This window comes from Dipodomys merriami, unplaced genomic scaffold (genome assembly GCF_024711535.1).
Source record: "Dipodomys merriami isolate MVZ:Mamm:240054 unplaced genomic scaffold, mDipMer1.0.p SCAF_202, whole genome shotgun sequence".
Classification (NCBI taxonomy): domain Eukaryota; kingdom Metazoa; phylum Chordata; class Mammalia; order Rodentia; family Heteromyidae; genus Dipodomys; species Dipodomys merriami.
In genome coordinates, this window is record NW_027203405.1 from 1,993,480 (window position 1) to 2,019,595 (window position 26,116).

Sequence of the window (26,116 nt, forward strand, 5' to 3'; positions counted from 1 at the left end):
CTGGGTGCTCCTGGGCTGTGCTGGGTGTTCCTGGGCGTATGCTGGGTGTCTGTGGGTACCTGGCGTGAGGGCTGTGCTGGGTGCTCCTGGGCTGTGCTGGGTGCTCCCGCGGTGCTCCGCACCTCCGTGGGCACGGATGAGGGCAGCCCGGTGCTGTCCCCGCGCCGTCCTGCCGAGGCCGGCCCTCCACACTGGAGCCGCGGCTGCATTTCCGACGGCCGGCTGGGCGGGCGGTCCGGCCCTCCTCGGCCCGCCTTCGGGAGGCTCCCAGTGCGAGCGGCCCACGGAACAAGCCAGGGAGCGGCCCGCGTCCCGGGGAGCGGCCCGCGCCGTCCCGCAGCGGGAGCGCGGCGGGCACCGTCCTGGCCGGGCCGGGCCTCGGCTCGCGGGCCTCGCTCGCGGGCCTCCGCTGGGCCCCGGCGCCCGCTGCCCGCTCCGGGGCCGAGCAGGTGCGCCGCGGACGTGGGACCCGGGCCGCCCCGGGCTTCTCCCACCGGAGGCCCGGCGGGCGGGGGCCGCGGGCGGTGAACACGCAGCCCCCGGGCGCCAGGCCCGCGGCTGCCCCGCTCGCCCCGGCCGCGGGGGAAGGCGGCCTGCGGAGGCCGGCGCGGGGGAAGCCGCCCGCGCCCGCCGTGACCTTGGCCCCCGCCCGCGCCTCGTGCGCCCCGGCCCCGCGAGGGAGCCGCGCTCCGCCGCGGGTTTTCCGCGCCGCCGGGCCCGGCCTGCGTCGCGCAACGCCGGCGGACGTGCCGGCGCTCGGCAGCGCGGCCCGCCATTGGCCGGCCGCGGTAGCCCCACCGCGTGCAGCGCGCCCATTGGCCGGCGCGCGCGTCCGTCAGGCGGCCCGGCGCGCGGCCGCGCGAGCGCCCGCCCTCGCCGCTCTCCTCGCCGGCCGGCGGCCTCGGCGCCCGTGCTCGCCTAGCGCGGCCCACGACCGCGCCCGGGCCTCGGCCCGCCAGGGCGCCCGCGCGGATCGGCCGGGCCTCGCAGGCGATGGCGGCCGCGGCGGCGCTCTCGGGCGCGGGCGCGCCCCCCGCGGGCGGCGGGGCCGGGGGCGGCGGGAGCCCGCCGGGCGGCTGGGCCGTGGCGCGGCTCGAGGGCCGCGAGTTCGAGTACCTCATGAAGAAGCGCTCGGTGACCATCGGGCGCAACTCGTCGCAGGGCTCGGTGGACGTGAGCATGGGGCACTCGAGCTTCATCTCGCGGCGCCACCTGGAGATCTTCACGCCGCCGGGCGGCGGCCCCGGCGCGGCGGCCCCGGAGCCCGCGCAGCCGCGGCCGGACGCGGGCGGCGACTTCTACCTGCGCTGCCTGGGCAAGAACGGCGTCTTCGTGGACGGCGTCTTCCAGCGGCGCGGGGCGCCGCCGCTGCAGCTGCCGCGCGTGTGAGTGGGGCCGGGGGTCGGGGTCGGGGCCGGGGGCCGGGGCCGGGGCCGGGGGCCGGGCGGGCCGCGCCGCCTCGCCTCGGGCCGGGGCCCCGCGCCGCCCGGGCCCGCGCCCCGCCCCCGGCCTGGCGCGGCCCGTGCGGGGCCCCGAAGTTCTCCCGCAACTTCTCTCCGGAAGGCCTCTGGGTTCGGAAATGGCCGCCTTCACTGCGCCGGGAAGCGGTGTCCGAGCCTCCCCGGGAAAGGCCCGCTCGCCCTCCGAGCGCGCTTCTCGATGGTTCCGAGAGCAGCTTTGTCCGCGTGCCGCGCGGTTCCCAGCGCGCTGCGGGGCCCCGGCCGCCGCGGCCCCGGCCCGGAGCCCGCCCGGCCCCGGCCCCGGCCCCCGGCCCCCGGCCCCGGCCCCGGCCCCCGGCCCCCGGCCCCGGCCCCCGGCCCCCGGCCCCGGCCCCGCTCACCGCCTTCGAACGCGGTTGTTTGTGTTTGCAAATGCCCGGCGGCTCGGGCCCGGTGCTCACGCTGTCATCTGCTGCTCGGGAGGCTGCGCTCTGAGGATCGCGGTTCAAAGCCGGCCCGGGCAGGAACGTCCTCACAAGAGTTTGCGGTGGTTGTCCTCGCGGTCGCGGGTCGTGGGGCTTGAACTCAGCCGGCTCTGTCTTTCAGCTCTAGACGAGCACTCTACCACAGCGCCACTTCCCGTGTTCTGCTGGTTTATTGGAGACCAGAGTCTCACGGACTTTGCTGTCCGGGCTGGCTTTGAACCTGGTCCTCAGATCTCACCTGCTGAGGAGCTGGGATGTCAGGCGTGCGCCGCCAGCGCCCGGCTCTCCCAAGGCTCTGACTCCAGTGAGCCACTCAAAAACCGGAAGGGGCTGTGGCTCAAAGTGGTAGAGCAGAGGAGTTCAGCAAGCCAGGCGCTGGTGGCTCACCTGCCTGCCATCCTAGCTACTCAAGAAGCTGAGAGCTGAGGATGGCGGTTCAAAGCCGGCCGCGGAGGAAATATCCCTGTGAGACTCTGGTCTCAAACACCGGCAGTGGTGCTGTGGCTCCAGGGGTAGAGCGCTAGCGTTGAGTACGGAGGTTCAGGAACAGTGCCTGGGCCCTGAGAGTTGAAGCCCTGTAACGGACAAGAAAACAAAGTTGAGTTTATAACCAAGGAAATTATTTATTCTGAGGATTTAGGGGCTATTTAAAGATAGTTATTTTACTACTCTTCAGCCAGGATATTTGTTAGCAAGACAGAAGAGGGAGGATTCTGAATTCCAGGCCAGTTTGTGTCCATAGTAAGGACAAAACGAAAACAACAAAACAAGACAACCCATTTGGGTTGAACACTGCATGTGCCTACATGCTAAGATGGAAATGAAGTGCTCGTTGGGTGAGGGAGCAGAATTCAAACTTAGTGCAGCGGCCCCACTTTACCTCTGCAGGGAGTGTGAGCATCTGTTAACAAGAGGAAGGTTTAGCTTCTGTACCCTGTGAAATAAAGGGTCTTAGCACCATTTTTTCTTCATTTATAGATTTTTATTTTAGGATGATAGTACATACAGGTTAAGGAGTAAAATACCATTCAGTGTAGAAATGGTTTCAAAAGACTTTGTTGAACCAGGTGCTGGTGGCTCAAGCCTGTCATCCTAGCTACTCAGGAGGCTGAGATCTGAGGATCACGGTTCAAAGCCAGCCCAGGCAGGGAAGTCCTTAAGACTCTTATCTCCAGTAAACCACCAGAAAACCAGAAGTGGCGCTGTGGTTCAAGTGGTAGAGCGCTAGCCTTGAACTGAAGAGCTGAGGGACAGCGCCCAAGCCCAGAGTTCAAGCCCCATGACTGATTGTCCCTAACCCCTCCCCCCCAAAAAAAAAAGCCTTTGTTGAACTTAAGTTTAATGTTTAGGTTGATACTTTATTTTTTAAAGTTAGAGAAGTCAAATTAAGAAATGTAATCGCCTGTGTAACAAATAATTCTGCAGGGGCTAAGTCTCCTTTTTTTTTTTTTTTTTTTTTTCCTATGTGTGTGTCTGTTGAGACAGATCTCACTTTGTAGCTCAAACTGGCCTCAAACTCAGGATCCTTCTGCGTCAGCCTTCTCTGAGTGCTAGGATTACAGGTGTGTACATGAATTTATTTATCTGCTGGGGTTTGAGTTCAGGTTCTTAGGCTTGATCAGCAGGCGCTCTACCTCTCTAGCCATGCCCTTACCCTTTTTTGTCCTCAGCTGTGTACTTTTTGGACAGTGTCTCCAGTTCTTGTCATAAAGCTGAGACTGTCTTCCACAGAGCAGGCACAGTAGATGTGCCCCACCATGCCCAGCTTGTTTGGATCTTGCTAGCTTTTTGTGTTGGGTTGAACCATGATCTTCCTGATCTCTGCTTCCTAATAGCTAGGATTTAAGGTATGAAACCATTGTGCCTGGCTGAAATATCTTCAGTGTTTGTTTCAGATTTCTCTGTTGAGTTGAAGTCCCTGTACAGTTAAGACAATCCATAGGTGAGCTCTTATTTGAAGCACTGATTTTATTCCAGTAACAACAACTATCTTGTTGCTTGTATTAAAAACTAAAAGAGAATTTAGAAACATACAGTAGTTTAGGTGGTTTGGGGGTGTTAGTTTGAGACAGGGTCTTACCTGAGTAGTCTAGGCTGCCCTTGAATTCAGTGATCCTCATGCTTAAGCCTCCTGAATGCTAGGATTTTTATGGTATTGCACCCTGTAATCACAGCTCTTTGAGGAGTGGAGGCAGGAGGATTGAGCCTGGGTGAAGTTAGCAACCCTGTTTCAAAAAGAAAAGGCCATCCAGGTACCAGTGGCTCACGCCTGTAATCTCAGAAGGCTGAGATCTGAGGATCATGGACTCAAAGCTAGCCTGGGTAGGAAAGTCTGTGATCTATCAGAAGTGGAGCTGTAGCTCAAAGTGGCAGAGTGCTAGCCTTGAGCAAAAGCTCAGGGACAGGCCCTGAGCTCAAGCCCTATGACCTACCAAAAAACCCCACAACCCTCAGTAGGCCCTGCTGGGTATTTAGAGACTAGTTTTACGCTGTAGTACGGGGGTGGGGTGGGGGCTGGGGGGGGGAAGTGTGGCTCACCATTTCATTGAAGTGGTATTAATACTGAACTAATTTGGGGGAAAGAAATGCCCCGACCTTGCTTGTGGTGAACGTCTTAAGTGACCTGGATTACAGTGAGTACAGGTTCCTTTCTGCCAGGGCTGGTGAGCCCCAAGCCCACTGTGGGACATTTGTGAGGGTCAGTGTACATCGGGGCGTTTGCAGGGCATGGAGTTTTCCAGAAGCTGATTCTGCAAGTCCTTCATTCAGCCAGGTTTGTAGGACCCTGTAGAAGGTTCCCACCAGAGCCCCTGACCCACGGGAGGCTCAGGTGGATCCTAGGTGGAGGGGGGGGAGGCTGGCTCTTCAGACAGAGCTGGAGGAGGGCGATGCACCGGTGACTTGGCCAGCAGCTTGGCACATGGGAAAGAATCCTGACTAGAAGAGAGCTTGGGGCGGGCTGGAGATGGAAAGGCTGTGGCCCAGCCTCTCACTGACTGCCTGTCCAAAGACAGATCTGGCCCCAGACAGCGAAAGGTTTTAGGAAGTCACTGGACAAGAGTGTTTGGGTTTGCAGTTCCCTTTGTTAGAAAACTCAGTGAGTGTACAATGTATGAGTAAAAATATGCAATTCTTTAGCAGTTATTGGTACTTTGAAAATATCAAGTGAATTTGTTCGTTTTAATCACTAAGATCCTAGAGTATTCAATAGGCAAATATTAGAAGAAGTTGAATTTACTGTTAAACAAAATTCGTTTTGAGGCAGGATCTCACTGGGAAGCCCAGGCAGGCCTTTGACCTGTGACCTGTCTCCTTTAGTTTCCCAAGCACTGGGACTTCCAGTGTGTGCCACCACTCCTGATACTTAGACAAACAGTCCAGAAGTGGGGTCCGGACTCTGCTCTTGGGCTGAAGCTTGGCCTTGTGTTCTTGCTGCATTCTTGCTCACGGTTGATGCTCTGCCACTTCAGCCATACCTAGCCATTTTGCCAGTTAACCGGAGATAGAGTCTTACAAACTTTTCTGCCCAGGCTGCTTCAAACCTTAATCTTCTTGTCTCAGCCTCCTGAGTGACAAGATGGCAGACACACGCTACTGTGCACAAGTTATGTTTAGTTGGAAACATGACTGCTTGCCTCCTGAGGGAAAAGCCTGCCTTCACCTGTGGGCTGTGTTTGCTGGCCTCACATAGACTTGCTCGGAGAGTTAGAGAGGACTGCAGAGGCTCTAGATAGCCAGCTTGTAGCTTCTGGAGTTTTTTCTTTTTTAATCTGTCCTGGGCTTGAACTCAGGGTCTGGGTGCTGTCCCTGAGCTTTTGCTCAAGGCTAGTACTCTACCGTTTAAGCCACAGTGCCATTTCTGGCTTTTTCTGTTCATGTGGTACTGATGAATTGAACCCAGGGCTTCAGGCATGCTAGGCAAGCACTCTACCACTAAGCCACATTCCCAGACCCTTCTGGAGTTTTCTAGATCTACTCTGATGGGGTTGGTCAGAAGCCCAGTTCCCAGAGAATACCAGTACAGAGAGCTGGAAGGAAGCGCTTTGGAAAGGATCACGGCTTTGTGGGTAGGCTTTGACTGTCTCTAGGATCAGGAGTGGGAGGGGGCGATGGGGTGGGGAGGGAGAGAAGTAGAGGTTTGAGTTCCAGGGAGCTGGGACATGGAAGGAGAAGGAGGGAAGTTAGGGTTAGGAGGCATGGCATACCTTTCAGTCAGCAGGCTGGTGTGGATGAAGGAACCGCCAGAGACACAGCTAGGCCTTCCCGGCCTGAAGAGTACACGCAGGCCTGGGTGGAGGGGCACAGAGCTGCTGTTGGAAAAGGCAGAGATGGGGGCCGGCCGCGCCTTTGAGCCTGGCTCCATTCACCAAGAGCAGCAGAGGAGAGCTGAAAGTCAGTACGCTTTGTATAAATTAACTGCCTTTAATGACTGCCATGCGGAGTGAGTGTGTGTGTGTATGTGTGTACATGTACATGTGTGTACGGGTCCTGGAGTTTGAACTCAGGTCCTGTCCTCTGTCCCTGAGTTTTATGCTCAAAGTTGGTGTTCTACCGCTGCTCCACTTGCGGCTTTTTGGTGGTTAGCTGGAGGTGACTCTCAGGACTGCCCTGCCTGGGCTGGCAGCTCTTCCTGTATCATACATAACACGCTTAGTGCCTGTACACATGAAGAGCGTGTGTACAGACCCAGGCTCCTGTCTTGAAGTTCCAGGCCAGCCCCTGCTGTCCGCGTTCATGAGCTGGGGGGGGGGGGGGGGGGGTCTCCTGAGCTGGCACGTTGTTGGAGCCAGGCCAGGTCTCGTTCTGGCTGCACTGATTTGACCACTTGGTTCCAGTGACTTGGTGTTGAGCCATTTGTCCACTTCCCCTTCCTCTCTCTTCTTACAATGCCCTTAAACTAGCTGACAGTGGCTCCCAGCTAGAGAGGAGGCTTGAGTGGTAGAGCACCTACCTAGCAAGCCCAAGTCACTGCGATCAAACCAAACTTACTGCCAAAAAGTAAGTAGTAGCTCCCTTCAAATACAACTCCTTTCTATTGATCTTTTTTTTTTTTTTTTTTTTTTGTCGGTCGTGGGGCTTGAACTCTGGGCCTTGGCCCTGTCCCTCAGCTCTTCAGCTCAAGGCGAGCGCTCTACCACTTGAGCTACAGCGCCACTTCCGGTTTTCTGGTGGTTTATTAAAGAGTTTCACTGACTTGATTGCTGCAGCTGGCTTTGAACCGGGATCCTCAGATCTCAGCCTCCTGAGTAGCTAGGATGACAGCGTGAGCCCCTGACGCCTGGCCTTTCTATTGATTTTTTTTCTATTGATCTTTTATCTTTTCCTTTCTCACAAGTTGTTTCTCAGTGTGCATGTTCATATTAATACAGATTTACTTATTCATCACACGTGTGTAAACTGCATGAGTTCTTTTTCCTCTCCCTTCAAGACCTGGGGTTTCAGTCCTTCTGCCTCCCCAGCACTGAGACTGCAGACATGCCTCACCACACCCATCTCACTTAATAGTTTGTTCTTTATATCATCTGTGGATTTGCCAGTAGCTAAACATCCGGGGCTTGAACTTAGGGCCTGAGCACTGTCCCTGAGCTCTTTTTTTTTTTTTTTTTGTTCTGGTCGTGGGGCCTGATCTCTGGGCCTGGGTGCTGTCCCTCAGCTCTTCAGCTCAAGGCTAGCGCTCTACCACTTGAGCCACAGCACCACTTCCGGCTTTTTATTTTTTCCTTATGTGGTGCTGAGGAATCGAACCCAGGGCCTCGAGCATGCAAGGCAAGTGCTCTACCACTGAGCTACCTTCCCAGCCCCTCTTTTTTTTTTAAGTCGGTCATGGGGCTTGAAGTCTGGGCTCTGTCCCTCAGCTCTTCAGCTCAAGGCTAGCGCTCTACTCTTGAGCCACAGGGCCATTTCCAGTTTTCTAGTGATTAATAGGAGATAAGAGTCTCACGGACTTTCCTGCCCAAGTTGGCTCTGAACTGCGATTCACACATCTCCTAGCTACAGGAGTGAGCCACCAGTGCCTGGCTCTTTTTTTTTCCTTCCCAATTCTGGGGCTTGAACTCAGGGCCCGGGCACTGTCTCTGAGCTTCTTTTGCTCAAGGCTACCACTCCACCACTTGAGCCACAGCGCCACTTCTGGCTTTTTTTTTGTTTGTGTGGTATTGAGGAATGGAACCCATGGCTTCATGCATGCTAGGCAAGGACTCTACCACTAAGCCACATTCCCATCCCTTTTGGTAGTTTTTCGTGTAGAATCTCACAGACTTTCTTGCCCGGTCTGGCTTTGAACTATGATGCTTATTTATTTTTGTGCAGGATCTGAGGTTTGAAATCAGGGCCTATGTGCTGTCCTTGAGCTCTTTTGTTCAAGGCTAGCATTCTACCACCTGTGCCATAGCTCTGCTTCTCTGCTTCTAGTTATTCTTTGGTCTTTAATTGAAGATAAGAATCCCACAGACTGTCCTGCCCTGGATGGCTTTGAACTCTGATCTTCAGATCTCAGCCTTCTGAGTAACTACAGGCATTACAGTAATTACAGGCATGAGCCACTGGTGCCCAGCTTAAATAAATTTTTGCTCATTTATTTTTGGTTCTGGAGACTGAGTTTGGGGCTCTGTTCATGGTAAACATGTACTCTACCACCAAGCTCTACGCCAGCCTAAATGATTTTTAAAATCAGCCTTAGTGTTCTTGGACTGGTAACTGACTGATGACTTCTGTTTGCTGAATGAAGGGTTCTGTATTTGAGCCCAGTGCGGCAGCTGGCCCCGGGTGTGGATTGTGGCGGCGGGGGGGGCACATCCTGGGCACTGCATACCCCCCCCCCCCCCCCCCGCTTCACTGCTGAGGCTGCTCCATTGCACTTTGTGGGGGAGAACACCGGGAGGGCTGGTTCCCTGTTCTGGCGCTCAGCAGATGCCAGCCCCCTAAATTCTCTCGGCTCTGTCTGTGACATCAGTTGCAGTGGACTGGGGCTTTGGTGTCTCCATAGACCTCTGCGTGTGGACCAGGTGAAGGTGAGCTGTGTAAGCCGGTAGTGACAGGCTGGGTTTGTGTAGTGGCCCTGCTGTGAAGGGAGGCTGTGCCCCTCCCTCCCCCCCCCCCCCCCCCACAGCTTCATTCCAACCACAGGGCCCTCTTCTGTGCACATAGGGAGGCTTCTTCACTGGGCTGCCGCCTAGGCTGCCTTTGCCTGCCAAAGGAGAGTTGTTTAACAAATACTAACTTGTACATTTCTTTTGAGACAGCAACTCCCTGTGGGGTCCAGGCTGCCCTTGAACTCTTGAACTCTCATCTTCTTGCCGCAGATTCCTGAGTGCTAGGATTACCCACCTCTCATCTCAAGTATTTTGATTGGAGAGTTTTGATCCATTTAATCACTGATAAGACCATTTTGTTGTTGGTATGTGGGGTAGCTTTAGTCTAATAGCTTATAGTCTCTTTTTCTTTCTGTTAGGTTGATTTGTGTGTGTGTGTGTGAGAGAGAGAGAGAGAGAGAGAGAGAGAGAGAGAGAGAGAGAGAGTGTGTGTGTGTGTGTGTGTGTGTGTGTGTGTGTGTTGTGGGGCCTGAACTCTGGGCCTGGGCGCTGTCCCTCAGCTCTTCAGCTCAAGGCCAGCGCTCTACCACTTGAGCCACAGTGCCACTTCCGGCTTTTTCTGCTTATGTGGTGCTAAGGACTCGAACCCAGGGCTTCATGCATGCTAGGCAAACACTCAGCACTGAGCCACATTCCCAGCCCTGTTATGTTGACCCAGGGATAGCACCCCGGCCCTGAATTGCAGATACCCGGCCTTTTTTGCTTCTGTTACTTTTCCACGTTTGCCTGACTGTACTTGGACTCCAGTTCTGCTTAGCTGGAAGGACAGGCTTGTATCACCACACCCATCTTTTCGTGGTTTGAGATGGGTTTTTTTTTTGTTTTGTTTTTTGGGTTTTTTTAGTCGGTTGCAGGGCTTGAACTCTGGGCCTGGGCGCTGTCCCTCAGCTCTTGAGCTCAAAGCAAGTGCTCTACCGCTTGAGCCACAGCGCCACTTCTGGTTTTCTAGTGGTTAATTGGAGACAAGAGTCTCATGGACTTTCCTGCCCAGGCTGGCTTTGAACCATGATCCTCAGATCTCAGCCTCCTGGGTAGCTAGGATTACAGGCATGAGCCACAGCGCCCGGCTGAGATGGGTTTTTTTGAACCCCTTCCAAACCTCAGTTTTGTTGTTATTGTCTTGGAAACTGGATAGTTGACTTTAGGTACTGGATGTCAGATTCTCTATTCTATTCCCAAAGTTTGCTGTTTATTTTTGTTTTGTTTGTTTTGGGGGGTTTTCTTTTTTAGGTGTAAATAGTACAGAGGAGTTTAGTCAGTTTGTGAGTATCTTGCATCTGGATTAGTGTCTGTCCTCCCATCAGTTTGCTGTTTGTGTCTGTGGAAAGCTGTAGGTGACCTGTGGGTCCTGGCCTTTGGCTGTGCAATCACTGAAGTTCTGTTCCTCTGCTTGTGTCTCATTTGGACAGATTTCCTTGAAAGCCAAGGGTTCTCCCAGTCTTGGCAAGTTGGCTCTGGGCCTGGGCCTGGACCCTTCTTCAGGTCCTGGTCGGTTTGCCCTTGGTCAAGGGTCAACCTAAGGGGAAGGCCTCTGAGCTTTCCCGGGTCTCCTCTGAGAACTAGGTTTGACTGGCAGTTTAAATGTTTCTGGGTAAATTGTTACTTTAAAATGTCCTAGTTTCCACGAGGTCTTTCCATCTTTACCCAAGGCAGTCTATACAGACTGGGTACAGTCTTCTGTTATAAGTATCTGAAGGTTATTACTTTGGCTTCAAGCTTTTTCTTGATAGCTGTGGGGATTGAACTCAAGGCCTACAGCTTCTTTTGCTCAAGGCTAGCGCTCTACCGCAGCTCGACTTCTGGTTTTCTGGTGATTAATTGAAATCTCATGACCTTTTCTGCCCAGGCTGGCTTTGAACCACGCTCCTCAGGTCTCAGCCTCCTGGTAGCTAGGGTTATTATAGTTGTGAGCCACCTGTGCCCAGCAAATGATGATCCTTCTAGTTTCTTCTTTCCTCTTTTTTTTTTTTAAGTGCTGGGGTTTGAACCTAGGGTCTTGACCATGCCATACAAGGGCTTTCCCGGTGACCCACACCGCCCTGAGCTTTGCTGACCGTCTTCTAACGGCCACACTATTCTGGAATATTGTAAAACAACCCTGTGATGAGGCACAGGGTGTGTGTTGGTGCTCGTGCCTCAGCCTCCCGAGGGCTGTGGCTACATAGGTGTGTCACCCTGGACATCTCACAGGGCTGTGTGCTCTGCGTGCAGACCCAGGTGCATGTAACACGGGATGCACTGGCTGTGACATTCTTGTGAACTGTGATATGGTAGAAAGACTGGGGTCATGGTTCACCTTGTGCCTACTTTGCCAGGTACACGGCCCGTAGTTCAAACGTAGTCACTTTAACAAAACAGGATGGAGGGGTTAGCGGTGGGGCTCCCTTGGCAGAGTCCTAGCTAATGAGTGGAAGTGGCTGTAGGTACCAAGTTGAAGTCCTAGACTTGGACCTAGAAAAAGAAAAAGAGAAATGTGTAGCCAGATGCTAGTGGCTCATGCCTGCAATGGAGACCTGAGGACTGTGGCTTGAAGCCAGCGTTGGAGGGAATATCTGTGAGGCTCTAGTCTTCAGTTAACTACCAGAAAAGCCAGAGTGGAGCTGTGTGGTTCGAGTGTAGAGCACTCGCCTTGAGCAAGAAGAAGCTCAGGGCCAGTGCCCAGGCCCCGAGTTCAGGTGCCAAGGCTGGTACCTCAAAAAAGAACCCAAAGACAATTGACAGTGCAGGTGAGACTGGAGCGTGTCACAGTGCAGGTGACAGGAGCGTGTCACAGTGCAGGTGACAGGAGCGTATGACAGTGCAGGTGACAGGAGCGTGTCACAGTGCAGGTGACAGGAGCGTATGACAGTGCAGGTGACAGGAGCGTGTGACAGTGCAGGTGACAGGAGCGTATCACAGTACAGGTGACAGGAGCATGTGACAGTGCAGGTGACAGGAGCGTGTCACAGTGCAGGTGACAGGAGCGTGTCACAGTGCAGGTGACAGGAGCGTGTGACAGTGCAGGTGACAGGAGCGTGTGACAGTGCAGGTGACAGGAGCGTGTCACAGTGCAGGTGACAGGAGCGTATCACAGTGCAGGTGACAGGAGCGTGTGACAGTGCAGGTGACAGGAGCGTATGACAGTGCAGGTGGCAGGAGCGTGTCAGTGCAGGTGACAGGAGCGTGTCACAGTGCAGGTGGCAGGAGCGTGTCACAGTACAGGTGACAGGAGCGTGTCACAGTGCAGGTGACAGGAGCGTGTCACAGTGCAGGTGACAGGAGCGTGTCACAGTGCAGGTGACAGGAGCGTATCACAGTGCAGGTGACAGGAGCGTGTGACAGTGCAGGTGACAGGAGCGTGTGACAGTGCAGGTGACAGGAGCGTATCACAGTGCAGGTGACAGGAGCGTGTGACAGTGCAGGTGACAGGAGCGTATCACAGTACAGGTGACAGGAGCGTGTCACAGTGCAGGTGACAGGAGCGTGTGACAGTGCAGGTGACAGGAGCGTGTCACAGTGCAGGTGACAGGAGCGTGTCACAGTGCAGGTGGCAGGAGCGTGTGACAGTGCAGGTGACAGGAGCGTGTCACAGTGCAGGTGACAGGAGCGTGTCACAGTGCAGGTGACAGGAGCGTGTCACAGTGCAGGTGACAGGAGCGTGTCACAGTGCAGGTGACAGGAGCGTGTCACAGTGCAGGTGACAGGAGCGTGTCACAGTGCAGGTGACAGGAGCGTGTCACAGTGCAGGTGACAGGAGCGTGTCACAGTGCAGGTGACAGGAGCGTGTGACAGTGCAGGTGGCAGGAGCGTGTGACAGTGCAGGTGGCAGGAGCGTGTGACAGTGCAGGTGGCAGGAGCGTGTCACAGTGCAGGTGACAGGAGCGTGTCACAGTGCAGGTGACAGGAGCGTGTCACAGTGCAGGTGGCAGGAGCGTGTCACAGTGCAGGTGGCAGGAGCGTGTCACAGTGCAGGTGGCAGGAGCGTGTCACAGTGCAGGTGGGTGACAGGAGCGTGTCACAGTGCAGGTGGGTGACAGGAGCGTGTCACAGTGCAGGTGGGTGACAGGAGCGTGTCACAGTGCAGGTGGCAGGAGCGTGTCACAGTGCAGGTGACAGGAGCGTATCGCAGCCGGGCTTGAGGAGTGTGGAGGCTTCCTCTTCGTGTGCCTTGGGCTGAGGTCACAGCCGCACGGCTTCCGTGTGGTCTTTGTGCGTGCACTGGCTGTCCTGAGTATTTGGACGGTGCCTTGTTTTTGAGGCTGCTAAGTGTCTCTGTGCAAACTTTCTTGGGGGTGTTGCACCTGCATCTGTGTTTCTTCCCAGCTCCGTGGTGTGTCTGCTCTTTGTGGGGAGAGGGGTTCATCTTCCGGTGTGGGAAGGGTGGGTAAGGATAAAAAGCTGTGCTGAGGAGTGGAGCCTACAGCGGTAGAGTGCTGAGAGCGACGCGGCTTGCAGAGTGAGGGTTCAGTGTGATCATGACGGATATGACACTCAAAGAAAATGTGTAGGGTCTGGGAAGGTGGCTCAGTGGTAGAGCGCTTGCCTTGCAGGCTTGAGGCCCTGGGTTCGAGTCCTCAGCACCACATAAGCAAAAAGAAAAAAGCCAGAAGTGGTGCTGTGGCTCAAGTGGTAGAGCGCTAGCCTTGAGCTGAAGAGCTGAGGGACAGCGCCAGGCCCATGTGCAGACCAAAAAGGGGGTGGGGACAGGGTGGGCGGGGTCTCAGCGGGCAGGCCAGCCGGGGCGGGGACAGGGTGGGAGGGGACAGGGTGGGAGGGGTCTCAGAGCCGGCAGGCCCGCCGGGGTGGGGGACAGGGTGGGCGGGGTCTCAGAGCGGGCAGGCCCGCCGGGGTGGGGACAGGGTGGGCGGGGTCTCAGAGCGGGCAGGCCCGCCGGGGTGGGGACAGGGTGGGCGGGGTCTCAGAGCGGGCAGGCCCGCCAGGGCGGGGACAGGGTGGGAGGGGACAGGGTGGGCGGGGTCTCAGAGCGGGCAGGCCCGCCGGGGTGGGGGACAGGGTGGGAGGGGTCTCAGAGCGGGCACGCCCGCCGGGGTGGGGGACAGGGTGGGAGGGGTCTCAGAGCGGGCAGGCCCGCCGGGGTGGGGGACAGGGTGGGAGGGGTCTCAGAGCGGGCAGGCCCGCCGGGGTGGGGCCTGGCTGCCTGACTGGGTGTTTTTCCTTTATTACAATCCTACTTCTATGGGATGCACTCCAATAGTGTTCAGGTCATTTACGGTTTAGTAACACACACAGGCACATGGGCGCACACCTGCTCACACAGTCCTCCTTTTTGAAGGGGGTGGTGCTGTGGTGGGCTCGCGGCCTCGCCCGCGCACACGCACTGTGCCGTTGGACGCAGCCCTGGTCCCCAGCCTAGCACATACCTGCCTGTTCACCAAAGGAGTCAGAGATTAAGTGGCAGTTGAGTTGTTGAGTCCTGTACTTAACTTTTCTACTTGGCTGGTCTGACCAGTGGTTTTGTGTAAGAGTGCGTCTGTTACTTATTCCTTTTCTTTTCTTTTTGTACGGGCACTACGGTGCTAGAGTTTGCACTCAGCCTGCACTGGCTGAGCGGGTGCTCTACCACTTTAGGCACTCTGCCAGTCCCTTCTGCACTAGTTTTCTTCAATATAGGGTCTGACTTTGTATTAGCCAGCCTGGACTTCCACCCTTCTGCTTGTGCTTGCTTTAGTCAGTGGGGTGACAGCTGGTGACACAGCCCAGTCACTGTTTTCTCCATAGCTTAGGATGATCTACCCCTTGCAGCCATTGAGTGAGATCGTCTTGCAGATTTTTATGCATAGGCTGTTTTCAGACCACCGTTTGCCCATTTCCACCTCCCAGGCATGACAGACTTGGGCACTGCTCCTGTCCCTTGTGGTTTTGCTCCCTAAACGGCTGAGGGCGCTCTGGGATGGCAGGTTTTGGATGGGGTGTGTGTGGTGGACAGCAGACAGGTGCTGACCGTCAGTGTTTCTTTTTCAGATGCACATTCAGGTTTCCGAGCACAAACATCAAGATCACGTTCACAGCTCTGTCCAGCGAGAAGAGGGAGAAGCAAGAGGCGCCCGTGTCTCCAGTGAAGCCCGTGCGGCCACACATCTCACCCCTGACCATCAACATTCCAGACACCATGGCCCACCTCATCAGCCCCCTCCCCTCCCCAACGGGAACCATCAGGTACAGCGGCTGAGCCGAGCTCCCAGGGTGGCGGCCCCTGTCCTGGGCTTCTGACCCAGACGGAGACGCTCAAATTTCTAAAAAAACTGCCTTCAGCTTCTATATTGTGAAAGTTTTTGTTTGTCCTGTGCCACGTAGCTAGGCTGTCCTTGAATTTCCCAGCCTTTGAGCACTGTGATTACAAGGATTTGCCACTCCGCCTGGCTGTGTTCTTGGTTTTACGTACACATTCTTTTTAGTAGAGTCTTAGTTTTGTAGTGCTAGTGAAACATTTGAGATTTGAATTTGCATGTTTTAGTGTGTTGACTACAGTTTCATAAAGAATTCTGAAAACTTGTCCTTTAAATTTGGCCACACTGAAGTGATCAACTCCTGTTGATCGTAGAGAGACTTAGACTTCCTGCGAGGTGCTGAGCTGCTCCGGAAGCTCAGAACAGGCTCCGGCACAGGCTCCTGCCTCTGGCAGCACACTGCGGGCAATACGGAGGAGTGGGTGGGGCTCGAGTGCAGGCCGGCTTGGGGTGCCGTGCTCTGCTGGCTCTTTTTTTTTGGGGGGGGGTCCGGTCGTGGGGCCTGAACTCTGGGCCTGGGCGCTGTCCCTCAGCTCTTCAGCTCAAGACTAGCGCTCTACCACTTGAGCCACAGCACCACTTCCGGCTTTTTTTTTCTTTTTGCTTATGTGGTGCTGAGGAATGGAACCCAGGGCCTCAGGCATGCAAGGCAAGCGCTCCACCACTGAGCCACCTTCCCAGCCCCTGCTGGCTCTTGAGGGATGTGACCTGGGAGCATCTTTGGGTGGCGTGTCGTAGGCCCTGCTGTCTGGGTCTGTGCTGGTGTCGGCGAGGGCTCTTCTTGGTGCCCTTTGCCCCTCCACTCTGGTCTCTACCCCACAAGATATCCCGTCTTACTTCCCTTTGATTCTTTTTCTCCTTGTTGTAGTTTCTGTTGATTGTGTATAAAGGAGTTTCATCATTGAGTTCAGAAGTGCAGGTATTACCATTCATCAAGCTAACCTTGTCTGTTGCTTTCTAGTTCATTTTCCCCTTACTCAGTGAAGTTCCTCATATTATCTTTGTAGATAGACTACCATGTATTTTTTATTTTTTATTAAGTAGTTGTGCAAAGAACTTTCAGTTCTACAAGCTGGGTTATGAGTACATCTCTTTTAGTTGCTGTTGGGTGTGGGGCTTGAACTCGGCGTAGATGCTGTTCCTGAGCTCTTTTGCTCAAGGCTAGCGCTCTACCACTTTGAACCAAAGCTCCACTTCTGGTTTTGGGGCAGTTCATTGGAGATAGGTCTCAGGGGGACTTTTATGCCCGGGCTGGCTTTGAACCGCTATCCTCCCATCTCAGCCTCCTGAGTAGCTAGGATTGCAGGCGTGAGTTACTGGTGCCCGGCTGACAATACATCTTGATAAGTGTCATCCCTCCCATCCCTACTCTCAAGTCTGTCATGAGGCTTGACTCAGGGCCTGAGTGCTGTCCCAACCCTGCAGCTCTTGAGCCACAGCTATTTCCAGTTTTCAGGTGGTTCATGAAGATAGGGGTCTCGTGGACTTTGCTGCCTGGGCTGGCTTTGAGCGGGGATTGCAGGCGTGAGCCGCCAGGGCCCGGCAGACGTGTTGGGGTTTTCATTTTGGCTTTTTGTTTTGCAGGGGTGGGGGAGTAACTGTTTTCCCCCAGTTTGAAGCGTTGTCTTTCTTGTGTGCGTCTGGTAGGGCTGCCCTCGGTGCTGCAGGACCTCCCCTCCGGCGGGGTGCCCCTGGGGAGGGGTTCGCTCCTGGGCTGGGTGCTCTGCTGGCTGGGCCCTGCACCTGGGTGCCCAGCTCCTGTGGGCCCTGCTCTGGCACTGGCAAGAGCAGCAGCCGGCGCTGAAGTTGCTGGTCTGTCAGGAGGAAGGTCCGACAGGGCCGCCTGCTTGCCCCTCCTGCAGGCTGGCGGCGGCATCCTGGAACAGTCTTTCCAGGAAGGAGCGTCTCAGTGGTGACAGAAGTACCCCTCCTCCAAGGCCTCCTGTGCCCGGTGCAGCGCTGACCCCGGGGACCCGACCCCGCCGGCCTGCTGCCTCCCGGCCGCGCTTCCTCATAGCACACTGCGCACTGGGATCTGTAACCCTTCCTCCTGTCTCCTCTTCCTGGCGCTGGGGAGTGAACCCAGGAGGTTGACCTTACTAGGCAAGTGCTTTGCCACTGAGCTATGTCCCAGCTCTTGGAGTTGTTACATAATGTACGTTGACTATCATGACTGCATTTGCCCACCCTTCCTTCCCACTCACGTCCCCCTCCCTTTCCCCCTTCCCCCAAAAGATGTTTCTACTTCCTGGTATTCATTCAGTGAGCTGCACATTAGTTGTGGACTCCTCCTCCCCTATGTCTCCCAGTCTTTTTGTGGGTACATGCATGGAGTCCTGTGTGTGTATGTGTGTTACTACCACGGATGGTAGTCTTTGACATGTACCTTCCACATATGAGAGAAAACATACGCTCTTTGCCTCTCTGAGCTTACATCAGTCACCATGATTGTCTCTCTTGAGCTTACATCAGTCACCATGATTGTTTTTGGCCCATCCATCCCCTGCAGGTGACACAATATTATTTCTACTGGATGGATAAAATCCCTTGGTGTATATGCACCACATTTTGTTGACCCACTCGCTGGTTTTAGGGCATCTGGGCTGTGTTCATAACTCGTCTGCCGTGAGCAGCATAGGCGTGCAAGTGTCCTTACCATCTCCTGATTTCTGATGCTCAGGGTCGATGCCATAGGGAGGGTCTTGGCTTAGTGTCTGAGGAGCCTCCAAACTGCTGTCTAGAGCAGTTGTTGTAGTTCACATTCCCACCCGCAGTGCAGTAGGCTTCCTTTTCCCCACATCCTCGCCAACATTTGGTGGTGTTCCAGTTCTCCATGCTAGCCAGTCTAACTGGAATGAGACGGAATCAGTGGTGTGTGTGTGTGTGTGTGTGTGTGTGTGTGTGTGTGTGTGTGTGTGTGTGTGTGTGTGTGTGTGTGTGTGTGTTGAATGTGTCCCAGGCCAGTGTCACTGAGCGTCGGTGGTTACTTGGAAGTGTGTGTGTGTGATGAATGTGTCCCAGGCCAGATAGTCTGGTGTCACTGAGCGTCGGTGGTTCCTTGGAAGTGTGTGTGTGTGTGTGTGTGTGTGTGTGTGTGTGTGTGTGTGTGTGTGTGTGTGTTCGTTCATTCATGCTCAAGCCTAGTGCTCTACCACTTGAGCCACAGTTCTACTCTGGCTTTTAGGCAGTTCATGGGAGATAGGAGTCTCCTTGGCTTTCCCCTCCAGAATGCCCTTAAACTAAGATCCTTGGACCTCAGCCTCCCGAGTAGATAGATTACAGGTGTGAGCCACTGGCACCCTACTTCCATTTTGTCTGGATTTGCGTTTCCCTTATGGCCAGCGATGTTTATTGGGTTATTCTTACTTCTTCTTAGAAGTCTCTATTTAGTTCCTTTGCCCACTTCTAAATTGTGTATTAATTTGGAGGGAGGGTTAGTTTCTTGAGCTCCTTGTAATATTCTGGATATTAGGCCCTTGTCAGATGTATAGGTGGTTTACAAAAAAAAAACAAAAAGCCAGGCACTGGTGGCTCACGCCTGTAATCCTAGCTACTCAGGAGGCTGAGATCTGAGGATCCCGGTTCAAAGCCAGCCCGGGCAGTAGAGACCGTGAGACTCCTATCTCCAATAAACCACCAGAAAACCGGAAGTGGCGCTGTAGCTCAAGTGGTAGAGCGCTCGCCTTGAGCTGAAGAGCTGAGGGACAGCGCCCAGGCCCAGAGTTCAAGCCCCACAGCCGACAAAAAAAAAAAACTCCCAATTTATAGGTTCTCTTTTTAGTAACCGTGTCCCTTGCTGATGCAGTCCCATTTGTCAAATCTCTTGAATTTGCTAAGCCACTGGAGCTCTTATTCAGAAAGTTCCTGCCTGTGCCAATAAGTTCTAATGTTTCTCCTCTTTCTGTAGTAGTTGGAAGATTGGAGTCTTTGATCCATTTGGAGTTGATTTTAATGTGAGGTGACAGGAATCCAGTTTTTAGGGCTGGGAAGGTGGCTCAGTGGTAGAGTGCTTGCCTTGCATGCTTGAGGCCCTGGGTTCGATTCCTCAGCACCACATAAGCAAAAAGAAAAAAGCTGGAAGTGGCGCTGTGGCTCAAGTGGTAGAGCACTAGCCTTGAGCTGAAGAGCTGAGGGACAGCGCCCAGGCCCAGAGTTCAGGCCCCACGACCGGACCCAAAAAAAAAAAAAAAAGAATCTCACAGACTGTTTGCCCAGGCTAGCGTCAGACTGTGATTATCAGTTTTCAGCCTCCTGAGTAGCTACAATTACAGGCATGAATCATTGGCACCCAGCCTGTTATGTATTTTGATTATTTATCTGCCCCCCCATATTTTTTTGGCCCTTTCTCCCTTACCCTTCATTCTTCCAAACAGTCCAGAGTTGTATTACTGTGCATGTGTGTGTTTTATATGTGTAAATATATGTGTATGCGTGCATGTGTGCTCAGGGCCTTGTGCTCTTTTTTGGCAAAGCTTGGTGCTGGTGGTCACACTGTAGTCTTATATAATCAGGAGGTTGAGATCAAAGCCAACCCCAGACAGAAATGCTCATGAAACTTTTTTTTTTTTGCCAGTCCTGGAGCTTGAACTCAGGGCCTGGGCGCTGTCCCTGAGCTACTTTTTGCTTAGGCTAGTACTCTACCACTTGCGCCACAGCGCCACTTCTGGCTTTTTCTGTTTATGCATTACTGAGGAGTTGAACCTAGGACTTTATGCATGCTAGGCAAGCACTCTACCACTAAACTATATTCCCAGCCCTCATGGAACGCTTATCTCCACTTAACCAGCAAAAAGCTGGAAAAGGAAGTGTAGCTGAAATAGAAGAGTGTCAGGTCCTGAGTTCAAGCCTCAGTACCAGCACAAGAAGGTGGAGGTTGGGAGCGCTTCTGAAGCTGGAGCAACGGCTCCTATCCTTGCTACCTAGAAAGATTAAAGTTTGAGGCCAGCTCAAGCACTAGCCAAACGTAGCAGTCATCCTAGTGATGTAGGAAATGTAGTAGGAGGGCCACCTCCAGAGTGGCCTAGCAAAAATGTGAGATCCTGTTCCCAAAATCACGCAAGCAAAAGCACCAGAAATGGGAGCCGAGTGATAGAGCTCTAAAGCACTGAGTTCAAATCCCAAGACTGTCTCTCCTTCATACCACCAAAAAAAAACAAAGCGGAATAGGCCTTCTGAGGCTGCGCATGGTAGTTTGTACTTGTAATTCCATCACGCAAGAAAGCAGAAGAAAGAGGACGGGGAAATGGAGGCCAGCCTGAGCTACCTAGCACAATCTTCTCTAAAAAACCCAGGATCTGCTTGGTAGAACACTTGCTTAGCATATACAAGGCTCTAGGTTTGGCCCCATCCCAGGACCAAAAGAAAGGAAGAGCAGACAATTAGGGAGGAAAAAAATGGAGAAGCTGGGAGTGGTGCTGTGGCTCAAGCTGAAGAGCTGAGGGACAGCGTCCAGGCCCAGAGTTCAAGCCCCACAACCAACAAAACAAACAAACAAAAAAATGGAGAAGCTTCTTGGACATTAAAAAGACATAAGCAAACACTCCTCCACCTCGTCCTGTCTCGAAGTAGAAGCGCTCTGTAGACTTAGTGTAACCCCCATCAAAATTCCAGTGTATTTGGAATCTCATGAACTCCCAGTAGTCAGAACAGCTTTGTTCTTAAAGAACAAAGCTAGGTGGGTGCACACCTGTAACCCTAGCACTTAGGAAGCGGGGTCAGGAGTGTGTGTGCACAGCCAGCCTGGGCTGTGTAGTGAGATCCTGTCTCAGAAGGTCCAGAAACAAAGCTTGAGAAATAGGGAAAGGTGGCAGATTAAAGACTGCTGCCTTCTTACCCCACGGCTGAGAAGATGACGCAAGAGAGAAGGGATTGGATGCTGGAGAGAGAAAAAAGAAGACAGCCTCAACCACAGAAAGGCGGAGAGAGGTCAGAACACCACGGAGAGACCAGCCCGCCAAGAGCTCACCACGAGTCTGTCTCACCTGGCCTCACTCAGAACCATGATCTCCAAGAACGTCAGCAAATGCTGGTGAGGATGTGAAGGGAAAGGTGTAAACTGGTACAGGCGCTGGACCTTGGTGTGGCGGTTCCCCAACCAGAAGAACCGGACCTGCCTGAGGACTCTACCACCAGACATTCTTCCGGAGGAGTCTAAACCAGCATCCAAGAGGTACTGCTGCATAACAGCGTACCCTGTGCCACGCAGTGGAGTCAGCTGAGATGCCCAGCAGCCGATGGGTGGAGAAGGAGCATACGGTACTTGTAAACCATGGAATATTGCTTAGCCATAGAGAAGGATGAAATCCATGTCATTTTCAGGAGAGTGGATAAACCTGTGCGTCATTATATTGAGTGACATCAGCCAAGCTCAGAGCCAAATACAACATGTTTTCACTCATTTGCAGAACCTAGCCTTCATAAAGACACGCAAAATACACCTGTGTGTGCACTCGCATGCACGCACACACACTCATGCACCTTGATTCTAATTATGGACTGTTTGGAGGAATGAGGCAGGGGAAGAAGAAAAGAGGATGGTGGAAAGTGAGTTCTGTTGAAATACGTTGCATCTGCGTAAAGACCTCAAAGTTTACTAGAAAGCAAGAGCAAGCACGGCAGTGGCTGGTGGGATATAACAGAGCCCAGAAGTAGCCCTCTTACATGAACAAGCGGCTTCGGACGTGATGTCAGGATCGTTCAGTGGGGGAAGAACCCTGTTTTAAGTAGGCCTTGCTGGCAACATAGGTCAATCTTGTGCAAGAGGGTATAAAGATGGTTCTTGTCTCCTATAGTTCAAATGCGCCATAACCTACTTGGAACACCCAAAACTTAGAATAGACACAGGCAGAAGCTTCATACATTGACTTGACAGTGATTTCTTGGGTTGGCACCAAGCCATCAAACAACAAAAGGAAAAAGGCTGATTAAATTTTGTGCACATTAAAATGAGGCAATGGAAACAGTCAAAAGGCAACCAGGCTGTGGGCTGGGGTTCCTGATAAGTGGTTATGTTGATCATGTATGAGGAGTTCCTGGTTATATCAGGTATGAGCCCAGGGCCTCACACTTGACAGACAAGTTCTGAACTCAGCCCTATAGCTTTTACTCTTCCTCCTCCTCCTTCTTCCTTCCTTCCTTCTTTCTCTCTTTCTCTTTCTTTCTTTCTTCTCCTTCCTCCTCCTCTTCCTCCTCCTCCTCCTCCTCCTCCTCCTCTTCCTCCTCCTCCTCCTCCTCCTCCTCCTCCTCCTCCTCCTCTTCCTCCTCCTTTTCCTTCTTCTGCTTCTCCTCCTTCTCCTCCTCCTCCTTCTTCTCCTTCTCCTTCTCCTCCTTCTCCTTCTCCTTCTCTTTCTTCTCCTCCTCCTCCTCCTTTCTTTTTTCCCTGTCCTGGGGCTTTAACTCAGGGCCTAGACACTGTCCCTTAGCCTCTTTGTGCTCAAGGCTTGCACTCTACGTAGCACTTGAGCCTCAGTGCCACTTCTTTTCTGAGTTTATTTGAAATAAGAGTCTCATGGTCTTAACTGCCCAAGCTGGCTTTGAACCTCAATCCTCAGAACTCAGCCTCCTGAGAAGCTAGGATTTGGGTGTGAGCCACCAGCGCCTGGCTTTACTTTTTTTTTTTTTTTTTTTTGGTCCATCATGGGGCTTGAACTCTTCAGTTCACTACCCAAAAGCTGTAAGTGGAGCTGTGGCTTAAGCACCAGATTTGAACAACAAAGCTCAGTGACAGTACCCTAGGCCCTGAGTTCAAGCCTCAGGACTGGTACCCAAAATAAAAAAAGTCATGGTACAATGTATGTTTCACGGTAGACTAAAGGAGTGACCTTTTCTTCTTCCCCAGTGCTGCGAACTCCTGCCCATCCAGCCCCCGGGGAGCAGGGTCTTCAGGGTACAAAATGGGCCGTGTGATACCATCTGACCTCAATTTAATAGCTGACAGCTCACAGCCAGAAAATGAAAAGGAAGCTTCAGGTGGAGACAGTCCAAAGGTAAACGTTCTGTCGTCTTCAGTGGCCGTGGTGTGTGTGTGCGCGCGCGTGCGTGCGATGATGAGCCAGAGCCTTGGAAAGGGTCGCATCCTCCTGTATCAGCACGTGGCCTCCTGGTGGATTTGCTGGGGAATTCTTGTTGGGATTTCGTAAATCCATTCTTTTTTGACTTCAGCTTTTAGTGGTACTGAGATTTGAACTTAACATTGTGCTTGCTCTCTCTCATCAGCTGCTCTCTCTCTTGAGCTAGACTCCTGCGCCCCCTTTCTCTACGTGTTTGTGTTAGAGATGCGGAGGGCTGCAGTTACAGGTCAGGGCCTTTCTTGCGGGTCAGTGTCACTCCTCCCGCGCTGCCACAGGTGTTCTCTCCCGTCCCCATCAGCTTAGTCACTTTCCGCATGAGTCTCATTCTTCCTGGATTGCCCTAGACTGAGAGCCTCCTATTTATGCTTTCCACACGGCTGAGATGATAGGCTTTTTTTTTTTAACGGTCCCGGGGCTTAACGGTCAGGGCTGGGCGCTGTCCCTGAGCCTCTTCTGCTTAAGGCTAGCACTCTACCACTTAGCCACAACGCCACTTCTGGCTTTTCCCAAGTAGTTTATTGGAGATGAGAGTCTTGTGGAGTTTTCTACCCAGACTGGCTTTGAATTGTGATCCTCAAATCTCAGCCTCCCGAGTAGCACAGATTACAGGTGTGAGCCAACGGCACCCTGCCCTGTGTCGATTTTTTTTTCCCCCCATCAGCCATGGGACTTGAACTCTGGGCCTGGGCACTGTCCCTCAGCTCTTCAGCTCAAGGAGAATACTCTACCACTTGAGCCACAGCTCCACTTCCAGTTTTCTGGTAGTTTATTGGAGATAAGAGTTGTACAGGGCTGGGAAGGTGGCTCAGTGGTAGAGTGCTTGCCTTGAATGCATGAGGTTCGATTCCTCAGCACCACATAAGCAGAAAAAGCCAGAAGTGGCACTGTGGCTCCAGGGGTAGAGCGCTAGCCTTGAGCTGAAGAGCTGAGAGACAGCGCCCAGGCCCGGAGTTCAGGCCCCACGACTGCCAGGCCCAGAGTTCAGGCCCCATGACTGCCAGGCCCAGAGTTCAGGCCCCACGACTGCCAGGCCCAGAGTTCAGGCCCCATGACTGCCAGGCCCAGAGTTCAGGCCCCACGACTGCCAGGCCCAGAGTTCAGGCCCCATGACTGGCAAAAAAAAGAGAGAGAGAGAGAGTTGTACAAAACTTTCCTGCCTGGGCTGGTTTTGAACTGCAATCCTCAGATCTCAGCTTCCTCTGAGTAGCTAGGATGACAGGTGTGAGCCACCAGTGCCTGGCCTGTGTCAAATCTTTTAAGAAATGTGTTGGAAAAGAAGGCAAAATTTTGGCACTTGAGCACAGTGACCGGTGCTCCGTCTGGGGCCCGGCACTCCTCTGCTGCCCGCAGAAGAGTTGCGATGCTGTGGCAGCTAGGCCGCGGTTCACGTCGTACTGTTGGGCTGTTTGGGTTTTCTTACATAATCTCTAATGGCATTTTATTTAAAAAAAATTACACTGTATTTTAAAGTTATTCACCCTTCATCCGTCCATCTTTTTATCTTTTTCCCCCATTCTTCCAAGTTTTCAAAATTATATTACTTTGTAATAAAACACGTTTTTAGAGAATATATCAAACATGACTATGCTAACTATTTGTTTTAATACAGGATGATTCAAAGCCACCTTACTCCTATGCACAGTTGATAGTCCAAGCAATTACCATGGCTCCTGATAAACAGCTCACTCTCAATGGAATCTATACACACATCACTAAGAACTACCCCTATTACAGGACGGCGGACAAGGGCTGGCAGGTAAGTCAGTGCTTCTGGGTCTTGCCGACGCTGCTCAGCGTCTGGTGATGAGGCTGTTGGCTTTGCTAACGCAAGCCGAGTGAGTGGAGGCGGCTGTGCTGCGGCAGAGGCCTGCGGCCTGTGGAGCCCTGCCTCGCAGAGCCCAGGAGCGGGGGAGGGGGACGGCCACGCGGCACCCGTGCAGCCCACTCCATGCGTCTAATGCAGGACACGTGAGCACTCCGGGGCCTCTTTTCTTCTCTGTTTGTTTGCCTTCCTCTTCTACTTCATGAAATACAGAAGCTTTGATGTTTTGCAAAGGCACTTTTCAAACTCTGTACCAGAGTTGTCTGTACCCTGTTTTCAAGACATCTTCATTTGGCTGATGCGCATACAAAACATGGCATGCAAAACGTGGTGTGGGCAGTTTAAGTTGGGAGCCCACCCTCTCCAGAGGTGGCGCATGTCCCAGGGTGGTAGAATGAGCATGATGAGGCCTGAGCAGAAGCTCCACTTCTGGCTTCTTGCCAGTTGATTGGTGGTAAGACCCCTAGGTTTGTCTGTCCAGGCAGGCTTCGAACTGGAATCCTCAGACCTCAGCCTCCTGACAGGCGTGAGCCACCAGCACCCGGATGAAAATGAGAATTTCTGAGGAGCTCAAGTAGACTTTCATGTGTCTGATTGTGTTTCCATGTGTTTTCCTGAGCAGTACAGGGTTTTATTGCTGAGGTGAAGGATGAGGCCGGCGGTGGCCTCAGTCTCTTGGGGCCTGAGCCAGAGCCTCTTGGGATTGTAGTCGCCGGGCAGGAAACCTGGGCCACAGTGATCCGGGACCTGGTCCTCAGTGCCTGCAGGTTTCCCACAGGCTGCTACAGGTAACTTCACAGCGCACCTAAGGCAGGGGTTACCCACGTGCTGCAGATCCAGCGCTGTTCTGTTGAGCAGGTGGCCCACGTGTGTAGCTCCAGGTCTGTAGGGTGGCAGCATCTCCTGACCTGAGCTGCCCTCCTGGCCCCGGTGTGGAGTGAGAGCCTCTGTGCCGAGCCCTTTCCTGCATTTGTGGCAGGCTC

The 26,116-nt window shown here is 53.5% G+C and overlaps 1 protein-coding gene across 2 annotated transcripts in view; it reads left to right on the forward strand.

The window, feature by feature from the left end:
* The first annotated feature begins 855 nt into the window (after positions 1-855).
* The window catches only part of Foxk2 (forkhead box K2), a 40,482-nt gene continuing 15,221 nt past the window's right edge, over positions 856-26,116 (forward strand). For both annotated transcript variants that reach the window (XM_070031725.1, XM_070031727.1), the window contains exons 1-4: positions 856-1,385; positions 14,977-15,171; positions 23,080-23,227; positions 24,921-25,067. In XM_070031725.1, coding sequence (XP_069887826.1) covers positions 994-1,385; positions 14,977-15,171; positions 23,080-23,227; positions 24,921-25,067 — 882 coding nt within the window. In that variant the 5' untranslated portion in view covers positions 856-993. The remainder of the gene's footprint in view (positions 1,386-14,976; positions 15,172-23,079; positions 23,228-24,920; positions 25,068-26,116) is intronic.